This window comes from Aythya marila (assembly GCF_965140915.1).
Source record: "Aythya marila genome assembly, chromosome: 16".
NCBI classification, from domain to species: Eukaryota; Metazoa; Chordata; class Aves; order Anseriformes; family Anatidae; genus Aythya; species Aythya marila.
The window spans coordinates 9,940,562-9,957,905 of record NC_139057.1 but is presented as its reverse complement, the minus strand read 5'-3'; the positions used below and the strand labels follow the sequence as shown (position 1 = coordinate 9,957,905).

The following is a 17,344-nucleotide window of genomic DNA, read 5'->3' as shown; positions in this document are numbered from 1 at the left end:
CTCTCAGTCTGCCGCTGCATGAAAGCTGAAGAAAAACTTGGGAAGGCATGTCAGCCAGCAGCCTGTCCCAAGAAACGGGAAGGAGAGCTGTCCCTCGGAGCACCTCCAAAGAGGCTGTGAGCAAGGTGCTCCCCTGGCAGGTTCTTCTGCCCCCACAGGGGAATTCCAGACCCAGCTGAGGTCCGACAGCACCACAGGCACCTTCCCTCCAACGGACCCACAGTTTCTCAGGCAGCCGGCTCCTCCATCTGTTGTGAAGCACCATGTCCAGAGCAGAGCACGGAGCCTACGCGTGCGTGTCAGACCGATCCCATTCAAGCCTCAGTAGCCTGAGGCGGAAGCAGAAAATAAAGAGGTCACATCCAAGTGCTTGCTTGTGCCTCCATTTCTTCAAGGCAGGCCGTGCTGTGCTTGGGGCTTTTCCCTACACCGTGTGGTGGTGTCACCCAGCTGGGCAGCTGAACTCCAGCACGAGCACTCTCTCACTCGCCCTCCTCAAGCAGAAAGGGGGAGGAAATAGGATAAAACGGGCTCGAGGGTTGCGATAAGGACAGGGAGACCACTCACCAATTAGCATCACGGGCAAAACAGACTCAGCATAGGGAGAGCGCAAGTCTGATGAGGAGCGGCTGAGGAAGCTGGGATTGTTTAGTCTGGAGAAGTGGAGGCTCAGGGGAGACCTCATTGCACTCTCCAGCTTCCTGAAGTGAGGTTGTGATGAGGAGGGGGTCAGCCTCTTCTTGCAGATGACTAGGGATAGGACTAGAGGGAATGGCCACAAGTTGCACCTGGGGAGATTTAGACTAGGGATCCGGAAAATCTTTTTCTCTCCGAGAATAGTCAGGCACTGGCACGGCCTGCCCAGGGCGGTGGTGGAGTCACCTTCCCAGGTGGTGGTCAAGAAGCGCCTGGACAGTTGCTACGAAATATTGTAACCAATATTGTATAATAAGTTTGTTAATGAAACCGGTGGGGAAGCTTGTGGGGGCTGTGACAACCCTGTATAGCTGGAAAGTTTCCAGCTGACCATCCTGATAAGAACAGGTATAGTGCTTGCTCAGCAAGATCGCAACCCACAACGCAGAGGGAGACTACGGCCTTCATCCTCACGAGCACCAGGGGGTCCGAGACGACCCGCTAGCAACAGTACGTGCAACCGCAGGGCATACCAGGATATGCCACGTACACCCGGAACAACCGAGCTATAAAAGGGGGACTCTGGCGGGGGTGAGGTGTGCGTCTTGGTGGAGCAGAGACTCCCGGCGCACCCAGCGCTGTTTGCTTACCTCTATTGGTTTCATAACTTGTAAACTTTGATTGCAACCCTATTTGGGACTCGGTCGTTTATAACAATTGGGGGCTCGTCCGGGATGGCTTTGGTTCCTGAATTCTGCTTCGATCTAGGAGAGGCGCCCCACCGTTTGGTGGCTCCTGTTCGAGTCAGGTCAGGACTCATGCCATCTTGAACCAGAATAAAGGTAAGCAAAGAATTTTATTTTGTTGTGAGCTCCCTTGCCGGCTGCAGCACTGTATTTTGCCCGTAATTCTGCGCGCGAAGATCCGAACGAAGACGATGGAGTCGTAAGTGTTTAAGGAGTATACTGTTTGGTTGGGTGGGATTCGGTTGCCTGTGTGTGTAAGAGTGTGACTGAGACAGAACTTAGTTCCGAAGCGAGTGTGGAGGTCTTCTAACTGCGGTTCCAATCTCTCACGAGGGACTTGGCCGGCGAAGGACCGAAGCGATTGCTATAGGAAAAAAAAAAATAAAAAGGCTCCGTTCTATTCAGTGGGGCTGCTGGCCATTTTGAATCAGCAGGCCTGTATCATCCAGGTAGGACAGCAGATAGGAAGCTGGGTCTTCCTGGAGTTCAGTCAGCGTTACGAATCCTAACTGCTAAAGAGAGGTGGTTAAATGGAATGGGCTTTCTTTTGAAGAGACGTTGTAACGTGTGAAGTTGCAAGCTGAAGATGGCAGAAACTTATGATCTGTTTCTTTCTTTTTCAGGGTTGGTTAAAAACTTATGGCTACTTGCTTCCATGTGACAGCCAGATGTCCGCCTTGCAGGGGGGAAAAGCTGTGCAGTCTGCAGTGGCCACTATGCAACAATTCTCTGGGATCCCAGTTCCCAGTTTCCTTGTTGGATCTGAGGGAGGCGGGGAATGCAGAAGATGTGAGGGCTGTGCTGGAGGGCCAGGTGTTGTGGTAGGGAAAGGACGAGCCAACCCCAAGCTCAGCTAGCGCAAGCTACTGGAGGAGGGGGGAGGCGTGTGTGTAGGGAGGGGTGGATCAGGAAAGCCACTTGCAAGCACACAGAGCCCTGAGGGAAGCCCTTCTCTTCAGCCCTCGTTGCGTGGCAGAAGAAGGGCGCTGGCCTGGGTGGCATGAAACCTCAGCATGCAGGGACGTGAGGCATTTCTGAGGCAAGAGTGAGCTAAAACCTGCTGTTCCCTTTCAGGAAAAGCTTCAGCAACAGCTCGCCAAGTTAAAGAAACTTGAAGTAAGACAGATGGCAGGGAGTGACTGTTCTCGCCAGAGCTCCTCTAATAACGTGTACTTGGTCACGAAAGAGAAAGGCAGCCTACTGCAGCCTCAAAAACCAGCTGGCCCACCTTCCTGCAAAAGCAGAAGAAACTGTTTCCACTCTGGCCAGCGCAGAAGGCTGAAAGTGACTCCCTCCAGCGTTTAGTTGGGCAGGGAAGATGCCAAGCTCCCTGGCAGCATCCTTCCTGTGAGGGAGTCCGAGAGAAAGACACCCGTCCCCGCAGACGGTGTATTCAAAGCTGCCTCGGAAGAACAGGCTGCTCGAGAAAACCAGAGGATTGAAGAGGTGGCTCGGGCTGTGGTGCGGCAAGTGTTTGAGAGGGTGCAGGCACTGGACCAGTCTGTCTGCATCTTCAAGAGGTCTCCCCATGGGATCCAAGAAAGACCGTGTGCAAGTGCTGAAAGCGAGATGCCTTCAGAGACATCTCCTCTTGACAAAGAGCAGCAAATTGCACTGCTGGCTAAGAAAGTTGTAGCGAGCGTGATGAAGGTCATTGAGAAGTCCTGGGAACCTGGCACGCCCAGTGCATCTGAGCCAAGGCCAGAAGCCAGGCAGAAGGAGCAGCCCTTGGCCAGGAGAGCGTCCCAAGTGGGGAAGCCAGAAGAAAAGAAACCGAGGGAAGCCCTTGGGGGAGCATTCTCACAGGCTTCCCTTGACAAGGTCACCAAAGAAGCTGTTGGAAGTGTCTGCGACACTTTGGAATCCTTCGTGGCTTCCCGGTTTGAGCAAGACTTCAACTGCAACTATTCTGAAATCGTGGCACTTCCCACTGTTGGTCCCTCTAACAGGCAGGCACAGCCATCCCAGGTGCCTCTCTCAAGGGAGGGCATGAGGGAAGGATGGGGACTACAAAGAGGACCAGAAGAGCAGAGCCCAGAAGCAAGGCCGAGAGACAGGCTGCCCATGATCCCACCAGTGCCAGACACCGATGAGGTCTCACGCCTGAGTCGCAGGATTGTGAGGGAGAGCATCCAAAAGGCTGTCTCCGAAGTTCAGCGTCTGCACGCAGAACTGCAGGCCTATGCCAGAACCATCGTCCTTAATGTGATTGAAGAAGTGAAGGACAAGATGGAGAGGGAAATGAAAGCAAAGGCCTTAGAAGCCACTTCAAACAGCAAAACCGTGGCAAGCGGGATGACACGCTCCTTATCGGAGCAGAGCTCTCAGTCCGCGACTGCACAGAAGCTGGAGAAGAGCTTGGGAAGGCGTGTCAGCAAACAGCCCGTGCCAAGCAATGCGAAGGAGTGCTGTCCCTCGGAGCACCTCCAAAGAGGCTCTGAGCAAGGTGCTCCCCTGGCAGGTTCTTCTGCCCCAACAGGGCAATTCCAGACCCAGCTGAGGTCCGACAGCACCACAGGCACCATCCCTCCCACGGGCCCACAGTTTCTCAGGCAGCCGGCTCCTCCATCTGTTCCAAAGCACCCTGTCCAGAGCGGAGCACGGAGCCTACGCGTGCGTGTCAGACCGATCCCATTCAAGCCTCAGTAGCCTGAGGCGGAAGCAGAAAATAAAGAGGTCACATCCAAGTGCTTGCTTGTGCCTCCATTTCTTCAAGGCAGGCCGTGCTGTGCTTGGGGCTTTTCCCTACACCGTGTGGTGGTGTCACCCAGCTGGGCAGCTGAACTCCAGCACGAGCACTCTCTCACTCGCCCTCCTCAAGCAGAAAGGGGGAGGAAATAGGATAAAACGGGCTCGAGGGTTGCGATAAGGACAGGGAGACCACTCACCAATTAGCATCACGGGCAAAACAGACTCAGCATAGGGAGATTAATATAATTCATTACCTATTAAAAGGGGCTAGAGCAGTGAGATACTAAAAGCAAACTAAAATCACCTTCTCCCTTCCACCCACTTCTACATCCACCCTGCCCCCAAGTGGCTCAGGGGAACATGGGAGTGGGGGCTATGGGATGAGGCTTAACAAGGCCAAATGCCAGGTCTTGCACTTCGGCCACAATGACCCCCTGCAGTGCCATAGGCTTGGGGCAGAGTGGCTAGAAGACTGTGAAGAGGAAAGGGACCTGGGAGTGTTGATCGATGCTTGGCTGAACATGAGCCGGCAGTGTGCTCAGGTGGCCAAGAAGGCCAATGGCATCCCGGCCTGTATTAGCAATAGCGTAGCCAGCAGGAGCAGGGAGGTGATCATCCCCCAGTCTCGTTTGATAGCCTTCAGGCTTCTCTCTTCAATGTCATCACTACCTGCCTGGACTATCAAAAGAGGGTAATAGTCAGAGGGGCGAACCAGGTTGGGAAGCATCCTGGCAACATCCCTGACCTTGGCCCCAGGGAGGCAGCAGACTTCCCTACGGGTAGGGTCAGGCCGACAAATAGGACCCTCTGTTCCCCTGAGAAGAGAGTCTCCCACAACAATAACTCTTCTGTCTTTCTTGGTGGAGGCAGTCCTGAGGCGTGGAGTCGACCTCCTCGCCCTAGGCATCCTCCTGGGTACTCTTGCTACCTCTTCCTCACCCACCGGTCTCTCAAGCTCCAGGGCCTCAAACCTCTTGCGTAAGGGCGCCTGGGAAGGTGGGGCCGGAAGGGGAGGCCATCGCCTGCGATGTCAAGCAGGGACCAGTTTCCATTCCTCCTCAACTCCCAGATCCCCTCCCTCTGCCCGACGGCGACAGGGCAGGGGGTCCACCCTCATTTGGGGTGTCTCACACCGGTACCTTTCCTTGAGGCCCCGCAGGGAGTCGCTCCACCAGTCTATCTCCCACTCACACTCCCTGATGTCCCTCAACCTCTCCAGCTCCTCCTCGAGCTCCGCCACCATGCGGACCAGGTCATCCACCTGCTCACACCTCAGGCACGCAGTTTCTCTGCCTCCCGCCGATGGCAGGAACAGGCTCAGACACTCCCTGCAGCCGGTGACCTGAACTGCTGCCTTTTTGAACGGGCAGTCGGTCTGGGTGTGTACCGACTTTCTGGAGAGCGCACCGTGCCTGGTGGAGACCATTATCGCCTAGCTAATGGCTGTCGTTACAGGAGGTGTTCGTATGGGCAGGGGGGAGCGCTCTGCCCTTCCTGCTCGCCCTGCCTGCGCCAACTGCCGCGTCAACTGCCGCGCCACGCCATGTGCCATGCCATGGCTCCCTCAAGTAGGCTCGATGCCGGAAAAATTAGCCCTGCCTGGCCCGATCCCCTGCTCCGCTGCAGAACGCGTCTGCCCCGGAGTCGATAGCCTCGGCAAATGGCAGTGAAATGGCGGTGGTGCCCGATTTAAATAGCCCGCCGCTGACGCTGCTGGCTGCGCCTATGCCTCATCAGCCTCCCTCACGAGGGCTGCCGGGTCCTGGCGGCTCCCTCAAGTAGGCTCGATGCCGGAAAATTTAGCCCTGCCTCGCCCGATCCCCCGCTCCGCTGCAGAACGCGTCTGCACTGGAGCCCATCGCCTCGGCAAATGGCCAAAACCTTACAACTTATTCTCCTTCTTAACAATCGGACTGTTCATGATCCTGAAACATGGGACCAAATTAATGTCAAGGTGTGGGACTGCAACTGAAAATGACAAGGTTGCAGTGGGATTGCTCGGCACCTGGCGAGCAGTCTCTGAGGCCTTAAAGAGCCCTGTGGAGCCACAATCACAAAGGTGTGGCTTGCCAGACAGTGAGGGAGCTGCGGGCTCCTTTACTGATCCGACTGCTATGCCATCGGCCCCTCTGCTGCTACAGCCATCTCAGGCCTTTGCTGTTTCGCCCCCTGCTGACCTGGACGTGCCTTCTGACCCAGGCCTCTTGGCCTTCACAAGGAGATGCCGATGCTTTGCTTCGATCCGGGAAGAACGGGATACATAAGGCCCGAAGGCCGAGTTGCTTGACAGCTTAAAGCAGGCCTTATTGTTGAAAAGGAGTGGAAAATGGAGACTGTAATGTCATGGAACTTAAAGGATGGTTTGTTACTCTTAGAAATGGCTCAGTCTTCAAAATAGGATTAAATAAAAAAATAGGATTCAGTAAAAGAATAGAGGTAAGCAAACAGCGCTGGGTGCACCGGGAGTCTCCGCTCCACCAGGACGCACGCCAGTTACATCAAGTAGCTGATTCTTATGCTCCTAGACTGACACATATTCATTACGACTTCTAAAAAAATAGGTTATTATAACTAGCTCCCGGGGTCCAGTCCCTCCTACTGGAGCATGCGCATCAGTCTCCGGTGGTCCCTCTGGGGGTCTCTAGGGGTCTTCCATGCTGAAGGCTCGTAGTCTTCCTCTCCAAGTTTTTTTCTTGTCCTTCCCCTTTGTACTCCTTGGCACCGTGTCAAGTTTATACAGCATCCCCTGCAGGTCTCGTCTCCTAGCCGTCCTTCAGCTTCTTTTTTTTCTTCTTCTTAATCTCTTGGCCACCTGGCCAGGTATCAGAGGCTTGCATAGTATCCCATAACAGTCACTAGTTGTTATCAGTTGTTCTGAAACCCCCAGACGTCAAAGACTTCCTACAAACACAAATGGCTTTCTTATTAAAACATTCCTCACCAGCCATTCACGGGGACACTCACACCTATAGCAGTGTTAAGTTAATCTCGAAGAAGACAACAAAAAAAGGCTGTAACTGTTGGAAATAGAGGTCCGGAATAACAAAGGCAAACAGGTTCATAACTTTGAGGAGTATTTCCTGAAGACTTGAGAAATTGACTAGAATGAGGGGGAGACTGGGACACACCGCATCTGTGGTTCAAGAATTCAATTGCCAGTGCAGGACCCAGAGGCAGACAGGACTGTTCTTTATTGACACGAATTGTTAAAACTTTCCTCACGTTACCCTTCCCGATTGTACGTATGTCTAGGCATACTCGGCTTTCGTAGGAAGGAGCAATGTTCTGTGTACTCAGAGTGTCTGATGTTCGTGTGTGCGTGTTGCTGGAGCGTGGACTCCCCGCACGCCCAGCGCTGTTTCCTTGCCTTTTATACCTTTTAGCAGTGTAAATATTACAAAATTCAGACTGAGCCGAGACTTCATTGACACCATCTCCAACAGCGGGCAACAAGCCCGTTCGCCGAGGAGGCGGCAGAGGAAGACCTGGCTCCTCCTGCAGCAGCTTCGGTGCTGCAGACCAACACCCGGCGGCCGCCGCCTCCTCTGCACCCTCCCCTGCCTGCCGGCACCGGCACCGGGACCCGGGGCGGGCCCCCGCGGCAGCCCCGCCGCCTGCCCCGGCCCCGCGGAGGAAGAGGCGTAGCCCCGGCCGCCGCCTTTCAGTTGCGGCCTCCCCGCGCAGCCGCAGCCCGAGCCGCCGGCCCGGAGCGCTGGCCGGAGGCCCGCCGCGCTGCCATGGCGCCGAGGCGGTGCCGGGGCCTGGCTGCGGCGGGCTCCCTGCTGCTCTGCGCCCTGCTCCGCGCCGCCGCCGACACCAGCACGGGCCGAGTGGGTGTCAGGGCGCGGGGGCCGGGGCCTGGCCGGGCCGGGGCCTGGCCGGGCCGGGGCGGGGTGCTGAGGGGAGCGGGGCGGCTCTGGGGCCGGTCGTGCCGCGGCTGGGAGGGGAGCGGAGCGGAGCGGCCCGGGGGTGGGCTGGGGAGCGGGGCGGCGGCTGCCCGGCCCCGCTGCGCCCGGCTTCGGCCACGTCGCTGCTGGCCCGGCCGGAGCACCCCGGTATGTTCCTTGTGTAGGCCCTTGTCCGGCTGCTCTCCGAAGTGGCCGCTTTGGGGGCTCAGGGGCGCGGTGTCTGTCCCTGGCAGCTTCTGTGCCTGCAGCCGAGCCGGGTCTTTGGGGAGAGCCGGCCCGCGAAGGCAGCTGTGCCTCTTCTTGGTGCTCTGGAGCATCGGGCTCCCGGGAGGACCTTGGTGGTGTCCGCGCAGGAGTCGTGTTGTGGCCCTTTCCGTCGCGCCCGTGTGCCGTGTGCCGTGTTGGAGCCTGGCTGGGAAGGAGAGGGATGCGTAGCAGTGCTCGGGGCTGCTTTGGTGCCGTGCTGCACGCTTGCAGCCCAAGGGCAGCTTGTTTTGGTGAGGCTGCTGGTCTGTGCGTGCCAGTCCACTGTGTGGGTTAGAGGCCGGCTCTAGAGCTTTAGTTGCCAAGACGGACGTAGTCTGTTCTCCCAGCGGTTTGGCAGCTGGGGCTGTTGGTGCTGCATGTCCATTGACTCGGTGAGGTTTGGCGTGGCTGGCCCTGTGCTGTTACTCAACAAGATCTGTAGCTGTTGTAGTAGTCATGGGCTAAGTAGTAAGCATTGAATCGGCCAAATGGGTTTTCTAAAGATTGTAGAAATCTGTCTTTGGAATATGGAGCGCATTGTGCCTGTAGGAGAACACCAAAGCAGTTGGATGTATTTCTGCTTGATGATGAGTATCCCAGGTATCTTGACAGTGCTTGGGGAGCTTGTCAGCTGTCATATGTTAATTCCTGATTGGTATTGTCCAGGAAAAAAAAAAAAAAAAAAAAAAACAAAAAAAAACAAAAAGGCTCCGGGGCAGGTGAATGAAAAGTTACCACGAAAGCAAGCCTACGTTCAGGGCCTGGTGTTTTTTGGTCTTTGCACTTAACAGCGACTGAATGTTCCTTTTTCTCGTGGCATTAAAATGACCCAAAGGAAAGTCTTGAATTACTTGGCTGTTTTGGGAAATGCAGGCCTTGGCCTGTAAGTTTGACGTGGTTTTCTCTAAAGCTGTGTGTTTTGGGGAGGGTGGGGGGAAATAAAGCTCGGTGAGGAGAGCTGTCTGTTTTTGTGATCTGAAAACTTGCTAGATACCTGGTATTCAAGGAAGAGCCCACCTAGTAAGGGTCTATGTAAATGCTGAGCTTGTTTTTGTAAGAAATGCCTTCTGTGTCTGGTGCAAACATAAAGCTGAACTTGTGTTTGCGGGGAATTGTCCAGGCCTGTTAAGCCGTCTGCTTGGAGCGCTGGTCCAGAAGCAGCAGTAGGTGGGCAGTGGGTTCTTTGGAGCGTATTGCTGTGGGGGCTGAGAAAGCTTGTGATGGCCTGGGGATAGGGTGCACGGGAGGACCAAGAGAGGAGCTCAGCCTGTGCAAAGAATGGAGGTTCTTTGGCATTTGTGTTGTACCAAAGAGCTATGTCTGCCCCGGTTCTATTCAGTGGGGCTGCTGGCCGTTTTTAAGCAGCAGGCCTGTATCATCCAGGTAGGACAGCAGATAGGAAGCTGGGTCTTCCTGGAGTTCAGTCAGCGTTACGAATCCTAACTGCTAAAGAGAGGTGGTTAAATGGAATGGGCTGTCTTTTGAAGAAACGTTGTAAGGTGTGAAGTTGCAAGCTGAAGATGGCAGAAACTTACGATCTGTTTCTTTCTTTTTCAGGGTTGGTTAAAAACTTACGGCTACTTGCTTCCATCTGACAGCCAGATGTCCGCCTTGCAGGCGGGAAAAGCTGTGCAGTCTGCAGTGGCCACTATGCAACAATTCTATGGGATCCCAGTAACGGGCGTTTTGGACCAGACAACTCTGGAGTAAGATGATCCTAGGCTAATTTTGTCTTTCCATGCTCAAAGCCTTGTCTATTAGCTGGGTAGTTATTCCAGGAGCCAGAGGTCCTCCAAAGGGATAGATTTCACTGTCTCAGGCCAGTCAGAGAAGTCTTGGTGTTTGTGAAAAGGCGTCCCTAATGAACACATGTGGACAACTCCATCTCGCTCCTCTTGTCAAGATTGTTTGCACGCGTGAGAAACTCTTGTTAAATGTCATTCCTGTTGCTGGTGCAAAGGTGAAACAGGAGTGCTGTGAGTTTCTGAAGGCAGTAAACATCAAAGGTTTTATTGATTGCTGTCTGTCTGGATGTAGGTAAAACTCTGACTTGAGAAATGATTTCTGATGTAGTGTTTCTTAATTAATGGGAGTTGTGGATCTGCATAGCTGCTGCCTGTGGAGAGCTGCAGTTTGGAGTTGAAGAGAGTTGCAGCAGTCTAATGAGGACAGTCAAGACCACTCAGCTGTTGCTTAGTTGATGTTTGCTGGACATTAGATGTTATCTGCTGTATGTTTTTTGTAGCTTGCGATCGGTTTCTTAATAGCACAGAAGCATAGGCCTAAAGTGCTTAAGCTGGAGGGAGTCTGTTCCTTGAAGGCTGTTGCCGCCTCCAAGGTGCGACCACCCCTCACTGAGCATGCTCTCTGAATTTCTCAGAGCCTATACCTTTAAGCAAAAGTAAGACAACTTTTCAGCCATCACAATTAAGATATTCTTGACTACAGTCACTCAAGCTCCACTTTAAGGCTAGCAAATAATCAATTGGGTTAAGAGAGAGGGGACGTTAGGGAAGATGCCATCACAAAGGAAGATACCAGATAGCATCCTGACTTCTGGAGCAGTCTATGGGCTGAGCCTCCCTTCCTCCACTTCTCCCCTATTGGGATGCCTTTGGGTGAGATTTGAACACTTGAATAATCTCTACAGTCTTTGTGCCTTTTAACGCCTTCATAGCCAGGCTGTGTACCTGTATATTTCATGCATGCTAGCTTGTTTTTGCAGACAATAAATTACCAACAGCAATCGAAAGAACTTGTGTACCTGTTGCTGTAATATATTGTACTTAATTACATTATTCCTAGCCATAATAGTTCTCACTGAACGAAACAAGATTAAGGGCATGTTAAGTTGTTGGAGAATCCGTGTCCGTGATAGCTCAGTACCCTGAATCCGACCAGACCCATAACGTTAATCAGCTACACCCCTTAATGCGACAAGACCCCTTGTGTGTCTTTGCAAAGTCTTGAGCCTGTTGCCCACCTCAGGTTCCCAGACACAGCTGTCTAATTTTGTTTCTTAACTTAGAGATTTTAAAGATACTACTCCTACCAGCTCAATGGTAGGCAACTGAGAGTGATAGCTTCCTCTGTTTAGGAGTCTTGTGGAGGACTTGGAGCCTGACTGGGGGAAGCAGCTGTGTCTGGTCAAGGACTGGATGTCACTGCTGTTGGAAATTACCTATTTTTCTGCATGCCAAGTAGCTGGAGGAATGCAGTAGTTCAATAGCATTAAACAATGCCACACAAACTTTTGAGGGTCCAATGCTATTGGCACTCCGAGTGAAAATAAATATTTTTTTTCAGTGGTTATTTATCTATTTGAATCCTGCCTTAAGTAATTGCCTTTTGTTGTTATTTGTGATGCATTTTTATAAATCCCCTGGAAGAAGTAAGGAGCTATCCAAAGTGCTCAGTAGAGTGCAGCTGGCAAAAAGCTGCATGTAAGAAGATCAGTGGCTGCAAGTTACAGCTCTGTGATTATTTTGACATAAATCTGCCCTGCTGAGAAAAGGAGAAGAGAGAGCTGGAATTGTACTGTAGTCCTTGTGGTTAGACTAGGGCCCATATTTCTCGAAAGGAAGTTGAACTAGGAAACCAGTCCAGGTAAACCTCAGCTTGACATTAGTATGGGCTATTGACGGCCTGGGTGTTGCCTAGCTGTAAGTGGGTGTTGTGGTGTAATGTGGCAGGCAGCTAAGCACCACAGAGCCACTTGTATCCCCATGGGATGGGGAAGAGAGTCAAAAGGGTGAAAGTGTTAGACCTGGTGGGCTGAAATAAAGACAGTTTACTAGTTAAAGCAGAAGCTGCACACAAGGTAAGCAAAACAAGGAATTCAGCCATTGCTGGGAAAGCAGGGTTTCTTGGGAATATAAACACCATCACTCAGAATGTTCCCCTCTCTTCCCCCTTTTTCTCCTTAGCTTTTCTTGCTGACTGTGACGTTATATGGCACAGAATGTACTTTGGCTAGTTTAGGTCAGCTGTCCTGTCTATGTCTCCCCCTGCTTCTCGTGCACCCCCAATGTCCTCGCTGGCAGGGCAGCACAAGAAGATGAACTAAAACATTGATGTGTTATCACCACTATTTTCATTTTAAAAAATAAAAATAAAGCATTATACAAGCCTCTGCAAAGAAAATTAACTCTATCCCAGCCAAAACTGAGATACCAGGTAATCAGGCTTTTTGTACTAGACCTATTTCAGACATTCTGTAGTTGAGGTCTGGAACAAGTATAATGGGTTTGAAAGAGGAGTTAGGCAGCTGTGCATATGGAAAGCAGGGACAGCTCTGAAAATAATGATGCCATGGAAGCTTTGGCTCAAGAAGTCCTTAAAGCCCAGAGTACTGATACTGCAGCCTGTCTCTGTTTTCTAGGCGATACTTGTAAAGATAAAATGGAAGATAATTCATGAGTTCTCATGAAGCTCAAGAGATGCAAACTGCATTGTGAATTAGGTTTTTGTAAGGTTAAGCTAAATAGTCTGTACAATTATATGACTGGAATTAAAAAGAAAAAATACTCAGAAGATACCTAGGAAATTGAGAAATATCTAGGTAGAAACAACACAAAAGAGCACAAGTAAAGGATGTTTGAAAAAACAGTATTTTGAGATTGAGTTAATATGGCTTTTGTAAATGCGAATCTCAAATGTACCACTTTTCTTTGAAGGTGGCAGCAGATGTGTGGGCATACTGTACCAATAAATGTAAGGTAAAGGAAGTGGGGAAGATGAGCACTAGCTTCATAATACAAAGCCTGCATTCTTGTCAAGTCCAGTACAATCTGTAGGGGAGGAGGCCTGACTTCTCCAATAATGGTGCATGGATCCCTCTGCAAGGGACAGCATCCTTTGATCTCTGAGTTTACGTGGCCATAGAAGCCAAACTGTCCTATATCATGAGTGAGATCAAAAGAGTCAAGGGGTATGGGGAGAATCTGACAGAATTTGGTGACTGTGACTCACAGATTGCAGTTACCTGTTTTGGTGGTTATAGAAAGTCATATCCATTTAGGTTGGAGGGTTGTGTTGCTTTCGTTCAATCTTATCTAGTGAATTCTGGCTTGGAAGGTTTTGTTTTATTTTGTTTTTACCAGCATAGGAACACTTCAATAAGAGTAAGTAATAAGAAGATTTGATCCCAGAGTATGTGTATGTGCCATTTGGGTCTGTGTCTCTTCTGGCATTATCATCATTAAGCTTTCGTCAAGAATAAGGGCTGCCTGGCCCAGTATCTGTATTTCCAAATGGAAAAAAAATGAAGCCTTTTTTGTGTGCAGAGGTGTGTGGAATGTCAACAGAGGTGGAGCCCTTCTTGGTGTCTATGTTGGTCATCTCTCATCCCTAGGAGGTCTTCTGATCACTGAGTTCTTTTTAATTTCTGTTCTAAACTCATTAGCTTTCTTTTTTGCTCTTTTCCTCCCTAGGTGGATGAAGAAGCCTCGATGTGGAGTTCCAGATCATCCGCACCTAGGCCGTAGCCGGAGGAAAAAGCGTTACGCGCTAACTGGACAAAAATGGAGGCAGAAACATATAACCTACAGGTAGGTACAGTATACTCCATAACACTTTTAGTTTTTTTTGGGGGGGAATGTTCTGTATTTGTTCAGTATGCAAATTTTTTAGTTAGCTTTAAAAAGTGGGTTTTCCTTATGAAGCCCAGTTAAGGCTTTCAGACTTGAGGATATGGTGGAGCAGTATATTTTCAGATCCCTGGAGCAACTGAGGAGTGTTTTTCATTAGGAAATAACTGGTTAGTAATCCCAACCATCAGTTGTGTAACTTTGGCAGGAAAATCCTACTAAGCCCCTTTCTGTTCCCTGAGAAATCTAAATGCTAATGAAATCTAACCCTTGCAACTGGAACTACAGATGGAGACAGCAGGACTCTAACCCTTAAATCTTTTGTCCTCTTTAATAAATAGTACCCTTAAAGCAGAAGGAACATCATTGTCTAATGGAGTGTTGCTTTGTTCCTCCACTGATTTGCAACATTTTACTGTTTATTTTTGCAGAGTTTTTCCTTTTAGTGCTGTAGTAAAACACTTGCTTTTATCCTGGTTTAGACCTGCCAAGGCAATATGCTGAAGTGACCTACTAGTGTAAAATGAGTGTTGCATACTTAGAGTTGTTTTCCAGAGAGGCCTTTGTGTTAGAATCATTTAGGTCCTTAGGTTTTGAAAAGCAACGATGCCAATGAAAGTTTGACACTAAGGATGTTAATTGAAAATAAAATTAATAAACCCTCTTGATGAGAGTCTCTGAAGAAGAGCCTTCTAAATTTGGAGAGAAGGGGACTTTGCAGAGGAGTAAAACTTAGGAATGTAGATGGTAAGGAGAAGATAGCGGTGAATAAGGCTTAGATGGAAAGAAAGAAGTCTGTTAAGAAGAGAGAGAAATCTGAGTGACCAACATGGGAAATACACCCAAGTGTGAGGTAGTACTGAGACGGGTAGGAGGGACTCATTCTGGGGACTAGTTCAAAGCTTCCACCAATAATTACTCCTTTAACTGAGATTACAAAGGCTTACCCTCTATAAGTAAAAATGTAAGAGTCAGATCTTGCTTCTGACCTTTTCTGGACCTTAGGGAAAGCTAGTATATAATCATCTGTGTAAAACATAACTTAAACCACAGCTTATTGGCTTCACTCTTGCCATTGTCAAGCTGTTAGGTATTTAACTTCCCAACTTCAGTATTTGTAGAGTGACTTTCCAGTGATGGATATATCATTTTACCACTAAATATAATACAGGATATTTCATCTCTCATCATTAGATTAAATTGAGCTAAGTTTCATTAAAGGCTGAAAGCTGTTTCTATGACATAGATGTTTCATATTCCTCGAGCCAAGTTTAGTAGGTCTTGAGTCTGTTATATATCCACCAAAAATATAAAAATCAGTTTTTTTTTTTAACCTGAAGTTTACCATTATGGGAAATTTATGTGTAGTTGAGCTATTTTTCATGAAATCCATCATGGATTGACATGCATAATATTGGCCTATCAATCTTAAATATTCAAGGACTTCTGAGAATGAAGGTGCTAATCTAAGTAAAGTTGTATAATTTACTGAAAAGTTTATTTCTCAAAAATAATTTTAGTAGCCAGGTGTTTTCATACACTGGAATTTTAGTGTGATATTTTCACACAAAATCTGGAATAATTTACATTCTTTAAACTAACTTTATATGTGAGGATTTGGAAGGTTGCCAGGCTTTCAGAAAGCGATATGAGATAAACCAAAGTATTGGGATTATTTTTACTAAGGAATGTACTCTCTGCATCAAGGCTGTTGGTGGTGGTGGCTTTATTTGTAAGAGCAAAACTTTGCATGCACAAAGTAGAGTCTTCAAAACAATAAATACATTTCAGAAATGGAAACTGTGTAGAGGTGGCTGTGTATTGGAATTATAATAAGAAGTCTTGAATGGAATCTGCACCTTTAAACAACCCTTCTCTCTCATTCACACAGTGTACACAACTATACCCCCAAGGTCGGAGAGCTTGATACAAGGAGAGCCATTCGTCAGGCATTTGATGTTTGGCAGAGAGTGACACCACTTACCTTTGAAGAAGTCCCTTACCATGAAATTAAAAATGACAGGAAGGAGGCAGATATTATGATTTTTTTTGCTTCTGGTTTCCATGGAGACAGTTCTCCATTTGATGGAGAAGGTGGATTCCTAGCTCATGCATACTTTCCTGGACCAGGAATAGGAGGAGATACTCACTTCGATTCAGATGAGCCATGGACCCTGGGAAATTCTAACCACGATGGTAAGGGTACAAATCATTTTTTAGAATAAGAGTAAGTTGAATGTAGACAAGTTGACAGGCTTTTAACTGGGAAGTGGTGAGCAGAGCCTTCCTCTCCCATACAATGGTTCAAATGCTTTCTAAAACATGTATTCTATCTTAAATGGTTAAAACATTTCGTTACTAGGTTTGTGACTCTGCATGCCTCTGTGCACATTTGCAAATGCTGAGGAATAAACAGAAGTGTGTATCTAGTGGCTTTATACATATTTTGAGATTTGGACCACTGTTGCTGCAGAAAGCAATGTCTCTAGATGATCTTGAGGTCTCTTCCAACCTAGAAATTCTGTGATTCTGTGATTCTGTGAAGATGAACAAGAGGGTGTTGAAGATTAAACTCTATCTTGTGGAATTATTAGCATGATTAAATAGAGCCATTTGTAGTGGTGAATAGAAAATTGAATGAGTTAAGGCATTTGTATTTCAAATAATTTAAATCTGTATTTATTTGTGCATGATCTGAGTGTGGTCATAATTTCTCCCATCAGAGGATGGGGCTGGCTAATTTCTGAAGGAGGACTGATGATTAGGAGAATTGCTTTTGTGACACTAAGCAATATAGAGTTTTTGTGTCTTTCTGGCTTTGTCTTACTCTCAAATGACAATGAGCACTTTCAGATTTATTTTAAAATCTTTGAGGATAATGGTGACTTGTAAAAGTTTTAAATTGGAAAACCAAATTGAGTATGTGGCTGATGAGAGCTCTTATTTAGTCCACATAATTTTGTTATAAACCAGCATGACTTGAAAGTTTGCTTTTGTTGGTCTACATCTGTCTTTCTGTGTTGTGGCATCTGAAGTTTCAGTAAATCCATAATTGGATGCAACTGTCTCCCCACAGAAGAACTATTTTGGAGTCTTTGCTAGCAGTGCCAATTGTGTGGATAAAAGTGAAATATTTAATGTAAAGTCTCATCCGGTCAGAAAAAAATGAAGAATGGTTTGAACAGATCCTTCTAGGAAAACAACTCTGATTCGTACATGGAGAATGCGATCTATCCTATAGAAGTTTCTGGTTTTGTAAAAACACCCTGTTGGTTGTGACTGTGGTAATAGGGGCAAGTGCGCCAGCACATCTGTATCATCTGCTGTGAAGAATGATCCTGTATAGGACTTCAAAGTGAATGCAAAGTTTCCTTTTAATGAACTTTAATTATAGTTCCACTCATGCATACAGTTCTATTAGCCAGTACTTAGCTTAGTACTTTCAATTAATGATTGCTGATTTGTTAATACTACTATGTTCTCTGACAATCCCATAGGCAAGCTATGGAAGTTAATTGTTTAATATTAT

At 48.5% G+C, this 17,344-nt stretch overlaps 1 protein-coding gene across 3 annotated transcripts in view; it reads left to right on the top strand.

Moving 5' to 3' along the window:
- LOC309884518 (matrix metalloproteinase-24-like) overlaps positions 1-17,344 on the top strand; it is a 33,480-nt gene that overhangs the window by 5,619 nt on the left and 10,517 nt on the right. For all 3 annotated transcript variants that reach the window (XR_014318635.1, XR_014318636.1, XM_082773573.1), the window contains exons 3-4: positions 13,660-13,776; positions 15,707-16,011. Coding sequence is in view for 1 of the 3 variants with exons in the window: in XM_082773573.1 (XP_082629699.1) it covers positions 13,660-13,776; positions 15,707-16,011 (422 nt within the window). In the remaining 2 variants the exon portion in view is untranslated. The remainder of the gene's footprint in view (positions 1-13,659; positions 13,777-15,706; positions 16,012-17,344) is intronic.